At 48.3% G+C, this 22,748-nt stretch overlaps 1 protein-coding gene across 1 annotated transcript in view; it reads left to right on the forward strand.

The window, feature by feature from the left end:
* The window catches only part of LTN1 (listerin E3 ubiquitin protein ligase 1), a 1,629,727-nt gene that overhangs the window by 607,378 nt on the left and 999,601 nt on the right, over window positions 1-22,748 (forward strand). The window contains exon 16 of the mRNA XM_069636371.1: window positions 1,653-1,851. Within this exon, the coding sequence (XP_069492472.1) occupies window positions 1,653-1,851 (199 nt within the window). The remainder of the gene's footprint in view (window positions 1-1,652; window positions 1,852-22,748) is intronic.

Below are 22,748 nucleotides of genomic sequence, written 5' to 3' on the forward strand. Positions count from 1 at the left end.
GCCTGACTCAGATCTGTGGTGGTCTGGTGTAGAATCCCCTCCTACACCTTCTTTAGTGTAGTGGGACTAAGAGAGCTACTTACCTAAACTTTATATAACTTTTGGAATTCTGAATCACATCCTCTGACATAGTCCAATCCAATAGTAAACATAACTGAAAAGTATATATTTTGGAACTGATGACTCTAGGGCGCTAGGACCCATTCCATCTTAGGGCTGGACTAAGTGTTACGGATCCATGCGACTGTTGCTTGTAAGTATTTCTACTGTGCTTCCTGACTCTGACTGCCTACCAGTGTTGCAATAGTTTTGAATCACCTCCATTTCTATCTTCTAACAAGAGTGAATGCACGTGTGTATTTTGTAATAGTTGTGTGATAATAATAATGTAGAGATTTCATTGCTTAGTGTGTATTTTAAAGGCCTAACCAATCATTTTATAAGTTTGTACTTCTCTATCTAACCTAAATTATTGGAGGTATCTGTGTGTTTATCATTTTAGCCCTAGACCCCCTCCTGAATCTAAGCCTTGCCACTTTGCTACCTGCGTTGATTGGTTGTGGCTAGACTTAAGTGTCTTTCCTGTTCATCAATTGGTTGACCTCCCAAAATCTACCCCCAGGTTAGATTCTGGAAATCCATCTTAATAGCCATGTTTGTGACTTATGCCTTTGCAGCTGCTTGGTAACCTGTTGTATCCTGGAAGCAAACAATGTTGGGTGGAAGTTAAATCACTTGCTCTAAGGGCAAAGGTAGTGTCAATTATGCTCCAGTGACATGCGACTTAAGATGTCCTGTGTAAAACTGACACTTGGGCCACACTCTATGCTTTCTGTAAGTATTGCTATCAGAATAGTCTACGGCTCTTTTTGAGCAGGCATTGCTCCAGAGCATTTTTGGCTAAATGAAGTGGAGTTTTAACATTCCATGTGAAATGGGAATTGGATGAAGGCCGACCGTTCTAGTAAATGTTATTCACTATAGTGACTCTTGTTCTGGTACAGATAATCCACCAATCATCCATCTATTCACTCTTTTGTTCAGACATTCCCATAGATTATGGAACTGAGATTTGCAAAGAGATGCACAAATAAATGGTTTGGGTTGTTGTGGGGGGGTGGGTTATAGTGAGGACTTGCACATCTTGTGCTTTGCAAAGAAGTCACACATTCCCAATTTCAGGTATTAGAGGTATTGCTGGGGCTATAGACTACCAGTCCAAGTGTCACTACTGTAAGTACTTGTGTTAATTTCTTGCCCTGTCTGTTAACTGCAATCAGGGGGCAGACATTCAACTTGCACTCTACTAGCCGCCATCAAAAATTCACTCATCACTTCAATTCAATACAAAGCACACAATTTCTTACTCGCCAAGAGAAATATTACTAGCCAATGGCTAGTGGCAAGTGCATATTTTGCACCCTGGTGCAACAGTTTTTTCATGCTACAAAGCTGCAGCTGTATTTATAGTGGATCCCAGGAGGCCATGACTGTCCCCTCCCTGAGTACTAGAGTTAACGACCTTGTAAATTACAGTTGGGATACATTATTCTGTATACCTCATCCAGAACCTCTCTTTCATTGTACATTTTGTGGGCTGTGAATTATAAGTTGATATAACATGTCAATATATGTATTTCTCATGCTTTCAGTGGATAAATAAACCTCTACAGGATGGAAGGCTGAGCTTGAATAGATCGATAACCGGAGCAGAATCTGTTGCAGTTTCATCAGCCAGACTGCCAAACCACCTCTGTGCCTCATCACTATTGAGTAAAATGGCCTTTCTAATTCTGGAACAGGAACTGTTTGAAAGCAGTGAACAGGAGAAAAGTAGAATTGTAATAATCTGTGAGTATTAGAAGCCTTACAATAAAAACAATCTTTTTTAAAATATTGACCAGTTTTAACCAAGAATAGTGTACTTTTGCATTTTAACAAATGACAACCTGGACAAACCTAAACTATTTAGTTCTCCAGCATGGGGTCTGGCAGGGATTCACATGCTCATGAATATTCCCTGTCGTCAGGCTGGGACTCCTCAGTAAAAGAGGAAACAGTTTCACTTTCACCTACAAACTGTATTTCTCCTTTAAACCAATCACTGTCCTCTGGGTCACACTGCCCCCATCCAATGACAACCCTCTGCCTAAGCCCCTCCTTTGGCAGTCATCTTCAGATTTTTACTGCACACTTCAGTGTTGGGAGTCCTCGAGATTGCTCTGCAAGCTACTTCTACGTTTTTGTGTGTTTTTGACAGAAAAAGGTTCTATTGTTGTTCCAAAATAGCCTGTGTGCTCTTTCTCCATCTGCCGACAGCGTGCATCCATTGTCGGTGAACTTCAGTGTCTCTTGAAGTTTGTCTAGGTTTCCAGAAGGCCACTGGGCCTAATTCGCGCCCTCCTACCATGACGGAGGAGGAGGAGGAGGAGGAGGGAAGGGTCCCTCTTAAAGCCCTGTACCAAGTGCGGGCTGCAGAACGTGTTTATGGAAGACAAGCACCTACAATGCCTCTAATGCCTGCACCCGGATCATAAGGAGGTGTAGAGCGAGATATGCCTGGGTTTCGAAGAAGACGAAGGACAGGCACAGTTAACTGGCGGCGTGGCTTGACGCTAAGGCCTCTGCCCTGTGCCCCGAGCAGAGTCATGCCTCACCCAAGACAGGCCTGTCTGAGAGCAGTCTTCTAAGTCCTTTGAGGATGCCTCATCCGTGGGGGCCCAAGACAAGGCCAAGAAACGCAAGTCGGAGTCAACCGGGGTCTCGGCGGAAGCAGGGACCCAAGGTGGATAGGGCGCGATCGACATCACCTTCTGCCTTCTTTGCCAGCCATCCATCGAGCTCCTCCTCAAAAAGTTAATCATATACTCTGCTAAACTGCGGGAGAAACACAAGAGGCCACGGACGGAGAAGGCCGGACTGCCCAAGCAGGCCCAATTGGCGCAGGCTAAGACTTCGTCGACGACAGAGTTGGTGGCAGTTGCTCTAATGACGGCTAAAGGAACTGACCCTGTGAAGGTAACCCCTGCAGCACAGAAAGTATCCTTGCCCTCTAGGTGACACCACCGCATGTGACTTTGGCAAAGTCTGCTGGCACGCCGGAAGGGTGGAAAACCGGCTGAAGCCCAACACGGGGGAGAAAAGGGGAGGGCGAGGAGTCTTGAAGCAGCCCTCCCAGGCTGTGGCACATGCCATGGAGGTCTCATCCACAGACGTCGAGGACAGGAGTCCCTGCACACGGTCCACAAGGACGTGGAAGAGGATGACAACGGAGGCGATAGTGACGACAGCGCAGGGCCTAGTTTTAAGATCACGCCAGCTCAGCCGAGGGATGTGTCTCCGGACATTCTGTCGACCCTTCACACCTTCATGTCAGAGATCCAAAAGAGGATGCCACCGGGTCCGGTTCCTGTGATTCCCCCATGCCCCCATTCATCCTCCAACTAAAAAGTCGAAGCATCATTCGATGCCCCCATTTCAGCCTCCACATCTGCGTCAGGCCCCCTACTGCCCAGCAAACCCAGACACGGGGACAGACATGGCCATGACCACGGATGACGATATCGTCACAGCGGGTAGCAAGTCTCTGCATTTGGATGTTCCACCTAGTGCATCCCCACCAGACAAGCTGGGGTCGTTCCATTCCATGATTGGCAGAGCCTCCAAGCTTTTTCAGCTTGTGCCCGAAGAAACCAGAAAGGAGGGTTTCTTGTACCAGAGGTGCAAGTCCAGGAGGAAGACGATCAAGGTGTGCCCCTTCTGGACAACATGTGGTATGAGGGCCTGGCCCACATGAACAACCCTTGTACGGCTCCAGCCAAACAGGATGGACTGGAGAAGTAGTATCAGGTGCTGGACTCCGCACCCAAGTGCCTGAGGTCCCAACCATCGCCGTATTCGGTGGTCGTAGCGGCTGCGAGGAAATGGTCGGCTAACCCATCGTCTTCAGTCCCTTCGGACAGTGAGAGGAAGAAGCTGTACGCCATGGGAAGGAAGGTGATTTACACTGCAGTGTCCACGATCAAGGCGGCCAACGCACTGGTGATCCTAGCCAGGAATGACAGGGAGCTCTGGTACAAACTGGGCCTTATTCTGGAGTTCCTCCCAGACGATAAGAGGATGGAGGCAATCGCTCTTTTCCAAGAGGGGGAAGTTGCGTTTATTCCCGCCATTACAGTGGCGTTGGACGTCGCCGACACTGGGTTCCCGCAGATGGGGAACAGTGTCTACTTTTGTCGACAGGGCTGGATGAAGTCCACAAATTTCTGTCAGGAAGTCCAGGCAAAGGTGTTGGACATGCCCATCGACTGACAGAACTTGTTAGGGAAGGTCGTCGAAGAGTCCCTCCATGTCATGATGCCTACCTCTAAGGAGCCAGGCCGGGCCCAGCAACCCCAGAGGCAGACATCATTTTCCCCAGGGAAGTCTCAGCGGGCCCAAGTCGGGGCCCTTTGGACTCAGTCCTGGCGCCTTAGGCGCCAGGCTCATAGCGGACCCCAGTCCTGGCGCCTTAGGCGCCAGGCTCATAGAAGAGGATATGTGTTTAAGTGCTTGGGTGCACACTTACCTGATGCAGACCTTGCTGCTTCATCCAGGCCCTCTTGAGGCCTGAATGGGACTACTTAACCTGTAGGACTACTTCACCACCCGGGTGTGGTCGGGGAAGGATACATACCTGATTGGTGGAAGGATACATACCAGGAACTTCTTCCAAGGCTATTTAAACCCCACCCGAACAGCCACACTTGCTTCGCGTTGTTCTGCACCTAGCAGCTGGACGCTCACCGTGTCAGCTCCTGCATCCTGACTTCAGCCATGCCTGCCAGCACCCTGGAACACCTGCAAGGGGAGAAAGGAAGAGAATAGGAGAAGAAAAGCCCTTACCTGCTAAATCTGCATCCCGGAGTCATTTCTCCAACGGCCCTGAAAAGGAAGACATCATTTTAAAGGCATTTCGTTTCGATCGCTGCAGCGCTGCATTTTACTCACCTTTGCAAGGCGCTTCCCTCTTCAGGAGCGATCTTCCGGATTCAGCTACGCCCCGGCGCCTAGAGGAAAAAAGACCAGAACAAAGGTGAGAGGGAGAAAAGGAATAAGGAAAGCTCAGTTTCCTTTTAAGTCTTACCTGTTGGATTATTCCCACTGCATTTCGGGTCCTGCCGCTTCCTGGCATCTCCGGACCCCGGCCCCTATGGGGAAAAAAGACAAAGACATTGAATGAGCGAATGCAAAGACATTACCTGAGCGCTCATCCAGAACTGTTTCACTTCGGGTCAGCGCCATATCTCCGGCACTCCGAACCCCGGCCCCTAAGGGGAAAAAGACATAAGCATTAGCGCTTGCTGCAATTAGACAACGAACATTATTATTAAGCTTGAACTTTTGAACAGAACTTTTACAGCGCCTTACCTGAACAGTCAAGCTTACCTGAACTCCCATCAATCCTCAATCCAGTGAAGTAACTGGGTTTCAACGCGCCCCTGCATCAGAAGCAGGATGGAGAGCTCATCCTTCCAAACCCTAAGGTGAGGCTTCACGGGGAATCGTGGAGGAGGTATCGTGGAGGGTTGGAAGGGAGTGGGAGGCTTGAGCATTGTTCCACAGTTGGTAATACTCCCTTTTCACGCACAGGAGGGTATCCAACGAGCCAGGGAAGCCAGAATAGAGGGGCCCTTCCTGTCCATCTTCAGAGTTCTGCGCCTTCGACGCCGCGCCTCCGTGGGAACCAGGTGAGCGTTACACTCCAGGCCATCAAGGCGGATACTTGGGCACTCTCCAACAGCAGCGCTCCTCCAGGGGAAAGTTGGGCGGGTCTTCCAAAGGGTTCTCCTCTTCATACCATCAGCCTTACAGATCCACGGCCCAGGAAGCCTACATGGGCCGTTTCCTGGCCTACGGTAGGATGCCGGCTCTGAAACAGCACTGAACCGGCCCGGAGGTCAGGCCCCTACACGTGCACCCCGGTGGGCGGCCGGCTGACGAGGTTCGTCAGCGAGTGGAAGATCACCACTGACAGATGGGTGCTCGACGCTCTCGTCCAGGGACACACCCTGGAGTTCCAGCGCAGGTGTCCGCAGATCCCTCCGGTTACCTGTCAGGAGCAGCACATTCCTCAGCTCCTGTAAGTGGTATGGGCAATGCTGCGGAAAGGGCCGATAGAGCTAGCTCCCCAATGGCTCTGTGGCTCCGGAGTCTATTCCAGATACTTTCTTCTCAGAAAGAAGACAGGGGGCTGGGGACCCATCCTAGACCTGCAGCGTCTCAACAAATATGTAAAGTCCCACAAGTTCAGGATGGTCACGTTCTAGCACATGCTTAGCCAACTGGAGGAAGGAGACTTCTTGACGTCACTGGTCCTGGAGGCTGCATATTTCCATGTCCCCATTCGCAAGGCACATCGAAAGTTTCTGCGTTTTGTAGTGCAGGGCCAGCACGATCAGTTCAAAGCCCTACTTTTCGGATTGAAGTCGGCCCCCAGAGTGTTCACAAAGTTCATGTCACCGGTGGCAGCCCATCTATGTATACAGGGTATACACGTATTCCCGTACCTCGACGACTGGCTCATCCGGGCCCACTTGTGAGAGCTGGCCATCAGACGGACACAAGGAGACCACCGTCCAGCTGCTGATGGATCTGGGATTCTCCATCACCTATCCAAAGACCTGCTTGACACCATTGCAGAACGTGCTGTTTCTAAGAGCCAGACTCAATACAGTGTCCTGCCTGGTGTCGCCCTCGGACGAGAGGGTAGTGGCCATTTAAGGGAAGGTGTCGCGGCTATTGTCGATGAAGATCGCCACAGTGCGAACCATCAAGTCGTTGTTCGGCATGATGTCGTCATGCATCTACCTCATCCGGCTCTGCAGGTTACAGATTCAACCTCGTTAGGAGTTTTTGGCTGCTCGCTGGATACAGGTGTCCGGAAGCTTCACGGACAGGATCCCACTCATCGAGGAGTTCCGTCAGGCGCGGTAGGGTAGTGGGTGTCCGCTCCAACATCGTCTGGGGCACAGGGTTTCAAAACCCTCCATATCAGGAGACAGTCACCACGGACACTTCCCTGGAAGGCTAGGGAGCCTACACTGGACGTCTGGCAGCTGGATGAGAAGGCTCTCCATTTCAACATCCTCTAGCTACGGGCAGTGTTCTGGGCCCTCAAGTCGTTCCTACCATCTCTGAAGTGCAAGGTGATGAGGATCTTCATGGACACCACCACCACAATGTCCTACATCAGGAAACAGGGGGGCACTCGATCCCCTGTGCACTCCAAGGAAGCACAGGACTTGTGGCGCTGGCCCGTCGGACAATAGATGTTCCTCACTCCTCTCCACCTATCGGGGGTCAAGCACACCATCGCAGACTCCCTCAGCAGGGAGTTGCGCTCCTGCCACTAGTGGGAACTTTGGCAGGACCAGGTGGACCACATCATCTTCAAGTGGGGCAGGCCCCAGATCGATCTGTTTGCGACAGCAGGAACTCCCAAATGCCAGAGATTTGCCAGTAGATTTCACCAACCGCGGAGCATGGGGGATGCGTTCTCCTTCCCGTATGAAGGCCTGTTCCTGTACGCGTTTCTTCCATTTCCTCTCCTGCTACGACTCATCAATACATTCCGACAGTGCCATTGCAGGAGGATACTCATTGCCCAGGCGTGGCCGAGGCAGATTTGGTATCCGGACCTTCTCATTCTGTCGGCGTCGCCCACGGTCAGGCTGCCGGTAGTTCCGGATCTTCTCATCAGAGAAGGAAGCGCAATCCTGCATCACAACCCAGTATCGCTGAACCTGATGGCATGGCTCCTGCTGCCCTAGAGTTTGGTGGATACGAGTTGCCTGCGGACTGCAGAGAGATCCTCGTCAAGGCCAGGGCATCGTCGACTTTGAAGGGCTGTGGTCACAAGTGGAAGTGTTTTGCTACGTGGTGCCAGTCGCAGAAGATTACCCGCTGCAGATCACGGCCCTGCCAATTCTTCTATACTTGCTCTCCTTGGCTAAGGCTGGCATGACACATGCTTCTATCAAGGTGCATCTGGTGGCTATCTCCTGCTACACCAGGTCTCCAGGAAGACCTTCACTGTGATCTCTCTGACTAATCAGAGTTCCTCAAAGGACTTTTTCTATCTTTCCCGCAGGTGAAGTCTCCTGCCCCGGCATGGGAACTCAACGTGGTTCTGATGAGGCTCATGGGGGCCCCCTTCGAGCCGATGGATCAGGCCCCTTTCAATTTCCTCTCGTGCAAAAAGGCTTCCTTGTGGCCATCACCTCTGCCAGGAGGGTGGGCGAGATCCAGGCCCTATCCTGCAAGCAATCATACCTGGCTTTCCACGAATTGAAGGTGGTGCTGCGGATGCACCCCTCTCCTCATGCTGAAGTTTCATTTGGAATTCAACCATAACGAGCCTTTGGTGTTACCTGTTTTTTTCCCGAAACCTTTGTTACCGACTGAAAGGGCCTTGCACTCGCTGGACGTTGCTTGTGCCTTGAAGTTCTATGTGACACGAACAAAAAGTTTTCGGAAGACTTCACAACTGTTTGTTATTCATGAGCATGTGGATCCATGCCAGTCCCCATGCTGGAGAAGGAACAAGTTACTTACCTGCAACTATTGTTCTCCAGTATGGGTCTTGCATGGATTCACAGGCAAACCCTCCCTCCGACCACTCTGCGGCTCTTCTTGGTCATACTGCCACTTTACGTGCTTACCAAATCTGAAGATGGCTGCCAGATTGAGGGGCTTAGGGAGAGGGCTGTCATTGGGTGGGGGCAGTATGACCCAGGGGGCAATGATTGGCTTAAAGGATAAATACAGTTTGTAAGCAAATGTGAAACGTTTTTTTCTTTTACAGAGGATTCACAGCCTGATGCATGGAATATTGCTGAGCATGCAAATCCATGCCAAACCCAGGCTGGAGAACAATAGTTACAGGTAAGTAACTTGTTCCTTCCCTATTTTATGTTTTTGTGTTGCCTACATGGACAATGCTTTTTTCTTTGCTGCATCTTTCATGTACATGTTAATACATCCATGTAGTATATTTAATACATGAGTCAACTTTAGAATATATACTCTAAACCTATTTTGTAGAGGAAACTGCTCCTGTTAAGTTAATGTTGTTTACTGCACCAAATCACCACTTTAGTCGTTTCAGAGCTCTGATGCTTGTACATGGAGTGTTGCACTGTGCCCCTACCAGGTGTATCCAGACCTTACACTTTTGGAGAAAAGAAAATGAGCGAGAGGAAGATAAGAGGCTGGGAAAAGCAGGAAATAGATGCTATAAACTCAGGGAAGGAGGGATGGATGATGCGGGAGAAGAATGTTTTCTGATAACATGGGTTCTTGTCGGTCCTGTTTGGTGTACCATATTTCTGCAAAAGGGAGGAGGCAGCTTTGTCCTAAAGAGGTATTTATTTTTAACAGCACACTTTTATAAGTTTTTTTAAACAAACAGCCAAACATACAATAGACAGGTGTGTTATACAACAATACCATAACGTGATCATGCCTCAACCTAGGCCCTCCTCGAGCTTCAAATACTCGCTAGCTTCTCACTTTTGGCCATGTTCACTCGGGGTTGCTCAAAACGCAGTCTTGCATTCCCTTTTCCAGCCATTATACAGTTCATGTATGGCCTCCGGGTGGCTTAACAATGCGTCTTCTATATTTCTACTCAAGTTGATACCTCTTCTTCAGAAAAAAAAACATCCTTTGTGTCAATCCATTCCAAGCTTCCATCCCTGCACTGCCCTCATGCATCCCCCTTTGTAGTGCCTTATAGCATACTGCTGTCTCGGCTAGGGACAAACGTTTCAGGTCCACCCACCAAGCTTCAATTCTGGGGCCTTCAGCGGATTTCCAAACCATTACAATTCTACATTTTGCTAACACTGAGATCATGTCTTTCATTTTAGTGAGATGCATAGTGTGCTTACTACCCCTTGGGAACATGCCCAACAAACAATATTCCGGTGGCCATTCATGTATTTGGATTCCCTCTGTGACTACTCTGTCCATTATTGTCCTCCAAAACCTTTGGATCACAGTACATGTCAAAAACATGTATCATTTCTGCGTTCTCTTGGCTACACCTTTGGCATGTCTGCACTCCTCTCCCTCACATCTGCAACAGCGTGTGTGGGCTCAGATAAGCTCTGTGCACGACATACGTTTGTGAGAGTCCAAATCTTGCGTTGCTAGAGACTCTCTTGGTGTACAATAGTGCCCTTTTCCATTCTGTAGCCAAGATGGTCTTCTGCAGATTACTTTCCCAGTGTCTGTGCGCTCCTAATTCGGCTACATTAACAGCTTTTAAGAATAAGTCAGAGTCGGGAGACTATGTGGCCCCCCTCTGTTACATCGTACATGGTCTCCAGCACTACATTCATTTCCGTTCCATCACTAAGTTTCGGCCATCATTTGTTCATCTGACTAATCATACTCGTATACATTAGAAATCGCCCCTTATATATATATTGTATTGAAGGACTAGGGTTTTAACGTCTATCCACTTGTCCTCCCTTAACATGTCACCCGCCATGGCGATTCCTTTGCTTTCCCAATCCTTTCAAAACCAGACCACTGTTCCTTGTTGTCTGCCAATTACTTCTACTAGGGGAATACTCATTGTTCAAGGGTCAGGGGTCTTCAGAAGTTTCCAGGTGCTCCTGTGCCAAAGATCAATATCAAGTTTCAGCAATCGTGAGGGCCCTAGCAGTGGTGTTTTTTCAACCCGTAACATTTCTTTAAAAAAGCAGTGACCCAATTTTGGCTGTAATAACAATGTATCTATTGAGCCCTCATCTCCCAGCCAGTTCACCACAAATTGCAGTTGCCCTGCTAGATAGTATAACTCGAAGTGTGGCACTCCGATTTCTCCCTCACTCTAGTCTTGCTGCAGGGTGAGCAAAGCTATCCTGTTTCTGCTGTCCCCCCATATAAAGATCTGGTTCATCATGTCTAATTTCTGGAAAAACTCTCCTGGTATGTTTATAAGCTATATTGAAGTGGTTTAAGAGACGCGGGAGCACCACCATTTTAAGTAATGCCACCCAGCCCGGCACCCTTAGGGCGCAGCCTTTTCCAAAAGCCCATGAAGTTGGCGACACCCTTTAAAACAGTTTGTGTATTGTTCTATTGTGTATCAGCTGGGTCATGCCACACGTTGATCCCCAGGTAGCAAAAGGTTTCCCTCGTCCACCTTGGATCCAGCACCGGTAGCTGCTCCACGTTAAATTCACCGAGTCCCGCCAGCGGAAACAAACAGGATTTTTCTCTTTTAACCTGAATACCTGAAGTGGTTGCAAATTGGTCTACAACATCTAATAGGTACAGTAGATTAGTCTTGGATTGACACACACATAATAGCATGTCGTACAAAGATATCAATTGTACTGCTCTGTCTATCACTATCCCAGCTACAGCATGTTCCGTTCTGATGAAAACCGCCCACGGTTCCAATGCTAGTATGAACAGCATTGGTGACAGCGGGCAGCCATGCTTGGTGCCCTCGTGTATTTCCCATACCTGTCTACCAGTTTTAACCCTGGCGCTAGATGCAGTATAAATTAGCCTGACCCATCTCAGGAACCCCTTACCTATCCCAAAAATCTCAAGGGTTTTCAGCAGCCAGTTCTAGCGAACTGAATCAAATGCTTTTAATACATCCAAAGAGGCTACCACACAATCTTCTGACATGTGATTGGTACAATCTATTACATGGTGTAGTCTCCTCAGATTCTACCTGGTGTTACACCCCGGGCCATACCCAGTTTGGTCTGTATGGACCAAGCTTCCTATCACTCTTTTAAGTCTATTCGCCAGTAACACCGTCAGGATCTTGCAGTCCTGGTTCACCATGGATAGCGGGCTGTACGGGCCGTAGTTCTTTGGGGGCTTGCTTGGTTTATAAACCGGCACTATGAAGGATCCTCGCATACTGCTGGGCAACACCCTTCATTCATACGCTTCCTCGTATAATGCAAGGAGCCTGGGCGCCAGTATTCCTGCATATGTTTTATAGAATTCTCCAGGGATCCCGTTGAGTCCCGGGGTTTTAGCTGCCGGGTGTTCCACTATGACATTCTGGATTTTCTTCTATTGTCAGTGGAGCGTCAAGCACGTCTGCCTGTTCCTCCTCTAATTGTGGTAAACTTATTTGGACCAGGGCTTCACTGATGTCTCTATCTTCCGATACTTTATCAGCCGAGTAAATGGATTCATAATACTTCGAAAAGACTGTGTTAATTTCTCGCTGTGTCCTAATCATGGTACAATTCTCATTCGTGATGATGCTAATCATGTCCCTCGGCTCTTCACGTTTGCATAACCATGCCAATAATCTTCCTGGTCTCCTTCTGCATGTAATCTCTGTGTATACTTCATGAAGTCTAGTCTGCCCAACCTTCCCCATATCATTATGCAGAGCTCCACCAACCCAAACGATTTTCCAGCTTCCCGCCCCTGTCATTCTCCGTGGCTTCCCTTTGTGCAATAGCTTGTTCAATGTCGTTCGTGGCCTGTAATGTCTTTTCTGAGACCTCTTATTTTACTGATCGCCACCCCATGCATGACTACCTTGAAAGCATCCCACAATGTCCTCTGCTGTGACATTGCCAGTATTAATATTGAAATATTCATCCATATTGTCCTGCAGGTTAGCACTGAAGTCATCGTCAAGTAGGACCTCTGCTCTTAGTCGCCAAGTGGAGATCGGAGGCCACTGTGCGGTGCCCTGCTGCTATTAATGGGGTGTGCTCTGAGAGGACCCTTGCTCCATATTTTATTTCCGCAAACTCGCCCAAAGTTTCCGCCCCAGTAAAGATGTAATCTATTCGTGTGTGCACACCTTGAGGCACCGAGAAATGGCCATATCAGCGTGACTTTCCATGTTTCTCCCTCCAAACGTCCACCAGTTTTAAATGGCCCACTATTGAATTGAGGGCTTCTCGCCGGCGGCACCAGCTTTTTATATTTCTTATCCGATTTATCCAGTCGGGGGTTAAGTGTGCAATTGAAGTCGCCACCACACACACACATGTGGCTCTTCTGTATGAGGATAACTTAGAGAACAGCGATTATAAGAACACTTTGGCGGCATGATTAGGTGCACATGTATTTACAAAACAAACTTCTCTATTCTCTAGCAGGCCATGTACAACAACTATACAGCCCTCCTCATCCTTTTTAAACTCCAACAACTGAAAGGGGACAGCGGGAGCAATCCAGGTGAGTACACCTCTAGCGTACGCAGAGTACAGTGAACAGTACCTCTTACCCAAACTTTCTAGCCAATGTGGCTTGTCTGTCCTTCGTGAGGTGTGTTTCTTGTAGTACCACAACTTTCGCCCCCTTGCTTTTCAAGCACGCATATACCCTCAATCTCTAATATAATTAAGTCTTCTAGCATTGCAAGTGATAATGTTCATGTCACCCATTTTAGCCATGAAGAGTATAACCAGGGCCTACGTCGTCTCACTGCCCCCCTCGGCCCCCCAGCTTGTTCCTAGAACTCTTACATCCAGGTCTCTCGTCAATTGTGTTGTACACATTTGAACCCGTCTTCAAACTTACCATACCTTTTTGGCCAAACTTAGGCAAACTTACTCCCCCCACCCTCCCGCCCCATATAACAATGTCTCCAACAAGCCCATAAAATTCCCAAACTACAACCAACATCCCAGCAGCACTTTGACTACTCAAGTCCCGCCACTTCTCCCGTACCCGCCTCCCCACCCCTGTGTATCGTGCAGCAGCATGCTGCCTTAAAACTGGCATCTTAAATTAGATCTGGGGTATGCAGCAATCGTTCTCAGCAGCAGCTTACTGGTCACTTGCTCTCATTCCAAGTGTCTCTGCGGCATGTGTCCCACTGCTTTTATTATTTCTCCCGCCTTTTGTCTTGCGTTACGTATGTCAATGGGGGAACAGGTGTGCTACGCACCCGCCTATACTAATAATATCCTCTTATGGTTCGTTGTTGCCTCCATTCCGTAGTTGCTGTATTCCCTGTGTGTCCATCCATGAATGCGTTTCAGTCGTATTATTAAAATAATTTAGCTGGATAGATCAGCATGTACTGTAGCTTAGCCCGGCTGAGTCACTCTTTGGTCTGTCCAAACATCGCACTGCATCGATATACCACTGATGTGTAGTCTGGGTATATTGCCAATTTTGAAGAGCCTCCTCTAATAGTTTCTCCATCTTTCGAAAAAGCGAGGATCCTCTTGTGGTCTTTATAGTTAAAGATCTTTGCTAATATCCGTTTCGGGAGGGGGGAGGGGCACAGCATTGTTTCTTTGTCAGGAACCTGTGCACCCTCTCAACAGTGAACCCCTGTGTTAACTTGCCCGGGCCCACCTCCTGCAAAAGCATATTTTCAACATAGGTTGTGGGGTCTTTGATGTCCTCCCTGTAAATACTGGAGGGTGGTATCTGTACTTCTGCACTCTATATGGCAGAGTAGAGGCACAAAACACCCCAGCCAAGGTTCTTTATAGGGTAGCAATGGACAAGCAACCAAGGCTTAAGCTCTCAGGAGGTGATGCAGGCTGGTTCTTAAGTGCAGTGAGTCCCCAAGCCCCCACAAAGGAATGTCCAGACACTATGCTATGTGCTAACACAGTTCCTTATATAAAATTAAGGTTGAGATATATACACAATTAATAACACACTTTGTACTCTGGTAATTCCGATATGACAAATATATACAGTTTCTATGTGGTACCACACGTAAGCTTTAGATTCCTTTAAAATGCATCGACTGCTGACAGTTATTATGTAGCATACAAATCAAGCAGCAAGATGCATCAACATAGATCCTAGGAAGGAAGACGGGTTAGGTTAAACAATGGCAGAATGCTTTATTTAGCTACTAAGTGTGAGAAACCTGAAGGTGTCTCCCAGACTAGTCCCAGGGGATCTGTCATCCAGGTGGCCAGTGCACGGCTATCGATATTGGATCCAGTTCCTTGGGGTGGACCAGTGTGGGAGGATCACCTGGATGGGGGGTTCTCGGGGTGTGGAAGTGAGAAACCGACGGGTGAGACATGGTATCCCCTTTCTTATAACACCTTTTACCCATCCTACCACATAGGATACTCAGACCCGCTACCCCCTTTCCGACACACTTTCTTACACTGCGCAAGACAATGGACTAACACCAGAGTAGTTTACCTGACATGTCCCAACACAAGGGTCAGGCAGAGTCAGGCAATTGGTAATAACCACACACACCTACCGTTCCCTTTCTCTTCCCCACAGGGATAAAAGGTGGAGCACAAGAGCACACTACGAGAAAGGCAGATCACATGACGAGACAGCTATTTCAGGACGGCAGTTCAAGAGGAGTAGAAAAGCGGCGAGAACCTAAGGGACGACAAGGAGAGAAGCGGCCTTGCCCTTTTCGATGTAGACCCGTGAAACCTCCATGAAAAGAAACATAAGACCGCAAACAATAGCCGACGTGTGCTGTAGCAGATGTCAATGGTACACAGAGCCTTCCTACACTGATAACCAGGACGGGGAGAGACGCTGGCTACTGTGGTACCGTCCTTGACTCCAGAGACATGAAAAGCCAAGCGGTTCATCAGTCAGTGAGTCGGAGGGAGAACCAATAAGAAACCGAACTGTGTTAAATGAAGGTTGCAAATAGCAAACTAAGGGGAATCAAAGAACTATTAATACTGCAGGGAAAAGATCAGCTGCACAGGGGTCCGGCGCCACGTGGGTGCTCAATCCAAAGACTCTGGCTAATCCCCCTTTTTTTTTTTTTGTTGAAACTACGAATACCAGAAAGCCCTAGGAGAGGCGCAAGGAAAAGGTCAAAGCGGTCATACAGGGGTCGAGTAAAATCCCCTGTACAGTCAAAGGTCTTTGACACGCAAGTAATTGGAAAACTAAGGGGGATACATACTGTTTCGCGATAAAGCGGAAGGAACTGTATAAACAGGCAAACGTGAACACGGTTGAGGGATGCCTGTAGAACGGAGTGAAGCATAATGCCCTATGAACATTGTGTTGACACAAGTGAACCCGACGGAGGGAGGTCCACATTGGATTGTTTAAAAACACATTGACTTGTGAATACAACAGGTGAAATACTGTGAATAAAAGCCGTAGTGAACCCGACAGAGGGAGGCTAACATTCGAGAAGGGTCTGAGCCCGCAAGAGGGGAATCCAGGGGTGAAAGGTCATCACCCAACATACATGTGGAAAGGAACTTTTTGTTTTGTTATTTTAAACACATGAGGTCCTCTGAGCCAAGAGACTTTTTTGTAGAAAAGAGACTTAACCACCGAAGATCCTGGTACCAAAGAACGGAACTGTAGTCTTGTTATGGGAAAGCCAGAGAGTAGCTGTGCTCAGGAGTCCCGCCTTGTCCTGTGCTCAAAACGTGGGCAAGGGAGACGCTGGCTATAACATCCTGATTTATTATTTGTGAACACTTTTCTTTTCTTGTGAACCCTATCCCACACACTCTTTGTGTTTAGCTGTGAAGATTGGCAATCGTATTTTTTTTTTTTTTTTTAAGTATAGGCCCTTTTATTTGACAAGACACTACTAGGACTGCCTTATTATCCTTTGATGGTCGTAACTTGATCCCATCTTAGATTTAGGTTTAGATTAGGCGTTTTCCCAACCCACCTATACTAGTTAGGTTTGGTCTCTAGACTGTTATTTGCTAGATGAAGAATGGGTGGCTACTTGTAATGTTATGGATGTTTCAAATACTTCTTGCAGAGTGGATGGGCAAGTCAATCGTGAAGAGCAAAGGCTAGAATGCTTCCAGTATGTAAATGGCCTACTGCCAAGTCAATCTAGTGGGATTTCACACGCCGGGTAGTTCGGCAGCAGATAATGTGGGTAGCGAAGAGGCAAATGAGGGAATTCAGCAATTGGCCATTAGCCACGCTACTGTCCTACAGTAGAGCATTCGGGTGCAGCATTCAAGCAGAAAAAAGGTGTTATTGGTGCAGGTTAGCCCTTTGGGCCTACGGCTAATATGCCCAATTTTTACAGTAGGTATCATACAGTTGAGGTGCAATGCGTACAAGCTAGGGAACATAACCATCAATGACAATATTCGTGTTGGTTAGTGAAAGGTGCATATATATGAAAGCTTGCATCACAATTGGGGAAAGACGCTGTTAAAAGCAATTCACAGTGGTCAACGTGGATAATGTAAGACGTGTGCAGGTAATGGGACATATGTTGCGGACATGAGTAGGAAAATTTGTGCACAGTGCTCACGGTTGGGTCAGGTAATAGGGTGGCACAGTCGTGCAGATGGTCACGCAGCTGAGGCGAGTATCCGCGCCCAGGCAAAGTTGGAGAATAGGGTGGCTAGTTTGCCAGGTGATAGGGACTGTGTACGTTCTGGCGAATTAGGCAGTGACAGGTGAGCTTGTTTGCACGCTGCTAAGAAGCAATACGTGCGTTGGAGGGCATTTAGGCGGTAAGGGCAGGAGTGAGTAAATTTATAGTGTTTTTTTTAATTTTTTATTTTTTGCAACGCATTTTATTGTCATTTTTAACAAAGTGCATTACAATAGTGTGCGATTGGCACACAACATATTTGAGCGTATAATACCGTTCAGCCATTTCATACTTATAACTGATTTCACTTTTCCCGACATAAACCCCCGGCCCCAAATCAACTAGTCAACTACCCGCTGTCAGACTCTAGCGTCCCTTGACCCCGTAGTGTAGTTATAGAAGTCTTCAAGATTTCCTGAGTGAGAGAACAAGAACACTCTGGGAAAGCTATTAACCAGAAGATGTACCCCAGGTGACGTGTGGCGTTGTGGAGCTGCACAGGAGTACTCCAAGGGAAGACACAATGACCGGAATACCTGTAGAGAAACCACACGGATATCAAAGCACAGCGGGAGATGTGTAGTTATACAAAAGAACCTGATGATCACAAGGGTGAACTGACCTGTGGCAAGGATAATTAGTGAAGATCACAGTTAGACGTAACTTTGGACTCAACAGGGTTTTCCCTGCAAGACAGTTATCACTAAGGTAAGCATTGTAAAGTAGCTGGGAAGAAACAGATAACAATACACAGCTGAATAGACAAAGCAGTCTTAGCAGGGTGTAGGTGCAGTAAGAAGGTGATGCTAGTCCGGAGGAAGGAGTAACTATCCCGACTGAACGAGGACGCCTAAACACAGAGTGGCGAGTCTTTAGTTCCGGGTGGGCCACTGGTCCCGACAGCACGAGGACGCCTGATACCTGAGGTGGCAAGTCTCTAGTTCTGTGTGTGTGCGCCTGCCACCGGACCCAACGGCGCAAGGATGCCTTACAGGTAAAGTGGGGATGTTGTCTGCTGGAGAGATTAAAACTGTGGAGTCCCAGGGAAGAAGGGCAAGTCCCTTTCTGGAGTAGAAATTGGTGAGCGCACAGTGATTCTGACAGTCCCAAATACTTGCTTGGGAAGTAACTGGCGGGTTGTATCAGGTGGATTAATGCAAGGAGCGTGGAAAAAAAATCTGTAACAAGCAATCAAGGGCAGGGCGAGCAGTCTGAGGGACAAGAAATGGTTCGGCAACTTGCGTGAAACAACGAAGCAGACGAGGACAAAACAAGGCAGTCCAGGGGTAGCGTAGCGTATGCGGGATCCGGCAACTGGCGAGCGAAGACTGAAGCAGACAAGGGCTAGGCGAGACAAGTTGATCCACAATAACAGGTCCGTAATCAAGGATATAGTCAAAGCGCAACAGGAGTTCAGAGTAACAAAGTAAGCCCAAACAGAAGCGCTGCACTCAGGTAACAAACGACTTAAGATCCCGCAATCATGTGATGCGACAGAACTTGTCACGTGACTAGGAAGCTGAGAATGCTGTGCAAGCTTCCATGGCAACTGGTAAAGCTCCAGGAACCTAGTATGTGCCGTGAGGAAAACCCTCTTTGAGAAAGGGGTATATAGCGCGCTGCCTAGGTCTTAGCAAGGGAACATTATGCAAACTTGCATCATTGCTCTGCAAGCTCCTACAACATACAGGGGTCTGAGATGATACCGCACTGACACGAAAGGCTGGATCCTGACACCCGCCCCCACTCAGCCCCAACAGTGAGTTAGGTCCTTTGGTTTGGAAGTCGACATTGGGTGGTGCCTGTTGTGCTGTTTGCCCCAATCATCCACCCCGCTCGCCCCTTAGTTTGGTTAACGTATCCCTTTCGCCAGGTTGTTTCCTCTTACCCTCCCCATTCCTGCAATATGTATGGGTCTGTTAATTCACTGAATTTTATTTCTCTGGTGGGGTTGTGTCTGCTGTCGCATTACCACCACTCTCTCCAGTCTGCAGGTTTTTGATAGGAGTGCAGCTCGCCCGGAAGGAGGAGGTGAAGTTTTGGCTTTCCAGTGCGTGACCAGGAGTTTCCTGGCCATGAACAATATGATTGATATGAGCCTGTGGGTGAGGGAATCTGTATGTCAGTCTTCTGAGTCCGCCCCCAATAACATAACCTCGGGAGTAAGCGTGAGGTTGGCCCCATTGATGTCAGCTATATGCTTATGCACACTCCCCCAGTAAGGGGTGATCTCGGGGCATTGCCATAGTATGTGTTCGATTAGCGCTGCAACCCCTCCACCCCTGGGCTATCCCTCTTTTATGCAGTGCGACTGGGGTGTGATCGAGACGCTGCAGGATTTTATATTGGATTTCTCTATTTTTGAGGTTTGTAGAGGTTAGGGGTATGGCCGTGTAGCATCCCAAGATGTCAGATATACCGATTTGGATCCCTAGGTCTTCAGACCAAGTCTGTGCTAGTGCGTGGTTCCTGCCTAGATTGCTGGGGATTGCCATCTGATAGAAGGTATGGGAAAGATTTCAGATGATGTTCCATCTTCTTCTCACATGGGGCTAGGGTCAGGAGTTGAGAGTTTAGCGTTGTGTGGGAGTGGATTGTGGTTTGTATCGTATGGTACATGAGCGAGTCCCTGTAAACTAGGCCTAGGTTTCTGCGTGCGACTTGGAAAGACTGTAGCTTCTCCTCCTCACTTATGTACATCAGATGTATGTTGGCCCATTCATGGTCTCGTTTATGATGAATTTTCTGTGCGTGTCCTTAAGATACTATTGCTCGCAGGCTGGACCAAGGTGGTGCATACCGAGTTGGGGCCCCTTGTGCTGCCCTCAGTTTGTGCCATTGGGAGATTGTGGGTCCGATAATAGGATGCTTTTTAGTGGGTACGGCCATGGTTTCGTTTGGAGTTAGTGGTTTCATAAGAGTTACCTCCATGGCCCTCCATCTGGAGTTGTCAGCTGTGTGTAGCCAGCGTTTCATCCAGTATACCTGGGCTGCCTGATAATAGGCTTCAAGGAATGGTGCTGCCAGGCTGCCGTTCACCTTGCCAGCCTACAGAACTGATAGACGGATACTCGCCTTCTTTCCTTTCCATAAAAACTTTGTGATTGCCTTGTCCAGTTCTTTCGTTGACTTAGATGTTGGGCAAGCTGGGATCATCATCATCATCGCGATGTAGATTATTTTGGGGAACAAATTAATTTTCACCACGTTTATCCGTCCCGTTAGGGAAAGGGCTAGGGTGTCTCATCTGCATAAGTCTTGGCAAATGTTCTTAATTTTCTGTGGGTAGTTTAGGTCTCTAAGGTTTTCCAGTGAGGGACTTATATTTATGCCTAGATATTTGACATGGTGCGTTTGCAGTGAGAATGGGGCTACGCCTCTGGGGTCCCATGGGATATCTTGTGGCAGCGGCATGACCTCAGACTTGTATACCCAGCCATTGGGACGATCTTTAGCAACAGCACTCGAATGTGCGGCATAGAGGTGGGACCCTTGCCTATGTATAGGAGCATATTGTCTAAGTATTGAGATACATGGTGCTCCTCCCCGCCCTGTTTTATGCCAGCGCAGTCTGCGTCCGCTCGGAGTATGATCGCTATCGGCTCTATGGAGAGGGCTTAGAGTAGGGGCGACAGTGGGCACGATTGTAAGTTGAATGCGTGAGAGTTGAGGCCGTTTGTGACCACTGAGGCGGTTGGGCCCGTATACAGTAGTTTAATTAGTTGGACAAGGTGAGGGGGAAAGCCGTATTGGGGCAGGACCCGAAATATAAATTCCCACTGCACCTTGTCGAATGCCTTTTCTGCATCTACTGCCAGTAATAAATCCTCAGAGTCTCTATCTCCTGCGATCAAGTGCAGGAGTCATCTGTTGTCACTCGAGTGCCTGTTGCAGATAAAAACCAGTTTGATCTTTATGGGTTATGTGTGGGAGACTGTTCTCTATTCGGCGGGCCAGGCACTTTGCCAGAATTTTGGCGTCTGCATTTATGAGAGAGATGGGCCGAAATGAGCTGCAATGTTCGGGGTCCCTTCCAGCCTTATGGAATACAATTATGTTTGCAGTGAGCATGGATAGTCGGAGGTGGCCCTGGGAGATTGCCTCGTCAAATACCGCCTCAAGCCTGGATGCCAGTTCTTCCCCTGGGTCTTTATATAAATCTATGGGGAGCCCATCTGGGCCTGCTGCTTTCCCAGCGGATAATGCGCAGTGGTGCTTGATATCTCTACCGTTGTAAGGAGGGCGTCTAGGGCGGCTTTATGGCCGGGTGGGATCTTTGGAATCTCAATGGAGTCTAAAAAGGACTCAATGTCCTGGGCTGTGCAGTCGTCTGAGGTCGTATATAGTTTTTTATAAAATTCTGTGAAACAGGGGTTTATTTGATCGTCGCCTACCAGTTGGTTGCATGCCCCATCCCGTATTGTGGCTATGGTTTGCACAGCCAGCCATCAGCCTCATCGGTTTGTCGCTCTCTGAATAGTATGCGACCAGCTGGTGTATGACTTCTGGGCTCTGTCCGCAGTTACCCGTCTGATTTTTGCCCGTAATGTATTCAGTTCTGTGCGCGTTTGTTTGTTTTTGGGTTTTTTATGGTCCCTTTCCAGCTTTTTGAGCTTAGCTGTCAGCTGGGCTTCTTCTCCCCCCCCCACGATTTGCCCTTGTTCGCCCAGCGCAATATACTTTGTCACCAGATATATGCTTTAAAGGCGTCCCAGCACGCATGGCGGTGTAGTCTTGTACCAGGATTAGATCACAGAACCCTTCTGCCTCTGTAGCTAGTTGCTGTAAGAGGTCTGGGTATTGTAGCATGCGCAAATTTTGTCACCATGGGGGGGCCTGCATGCTGTGTCAGGGAGGGTAATTCGTAGTAGGAACGGGGCATGATCTGAGAGTTGCCAGGAGGATTGTGCAATCTGTGACCAGGTGGAGTCTGTTGGCCGGGGCTAGCCAGTAGTCCAAGCGAGAGTAACCATTGTGTGGGTGTAAGTAGAACGTGTAGTCTTGGTTTTGCCCATGTCTATCTCGCCAGATGTCAATAACGCGTAGGTCAGACATTAGTGTGGAGGGCAGGCCTTTTCTTAAGGCTGATGGGGCCCCCTGTGGCTGTGCCTTGGCAATGAAGTATGGGGTCGAGGGCTATGTTGAAGTCATAGTCTCCCTACTCATGATTCTTGAAAAATTACTCTAGACTTATTTTATCTAGGAATGGAGATATCTCAATCCTGATCTGATCAAAGTCTGTCTGATAGTTGGGTACAAAGGATAAACCTTTTGTGAGTAAATTCATTTAGTTGGATGTGAGTTATCTGGAGGATAAGTTGAAGACAGTTGGTGTTTCTACCATGTTTGTTCCTCCTGCCTGTTGCCGCCCCTCCTTGTTTGTATCTGGTTTGGGGGAGTACCATCATCTTCTCCTGCCCCTTTCTCCCCTTCG

This window comes from Ambystoma mexicanum, chromosome 7p (genome assembly GCF_040938575.1).
Source record: "Ambystoma mexicanum isolate Mex_15411 chromosome 7p, UKY_AmexF1_1, whole genome shotgun sequence".
Lineage (NCBI taxonomy): Eukaryota > Metazoa > Chordata > Amphibia > Caudata > Ambystomatidae > Ambystoma > Ambystoma mexicanum.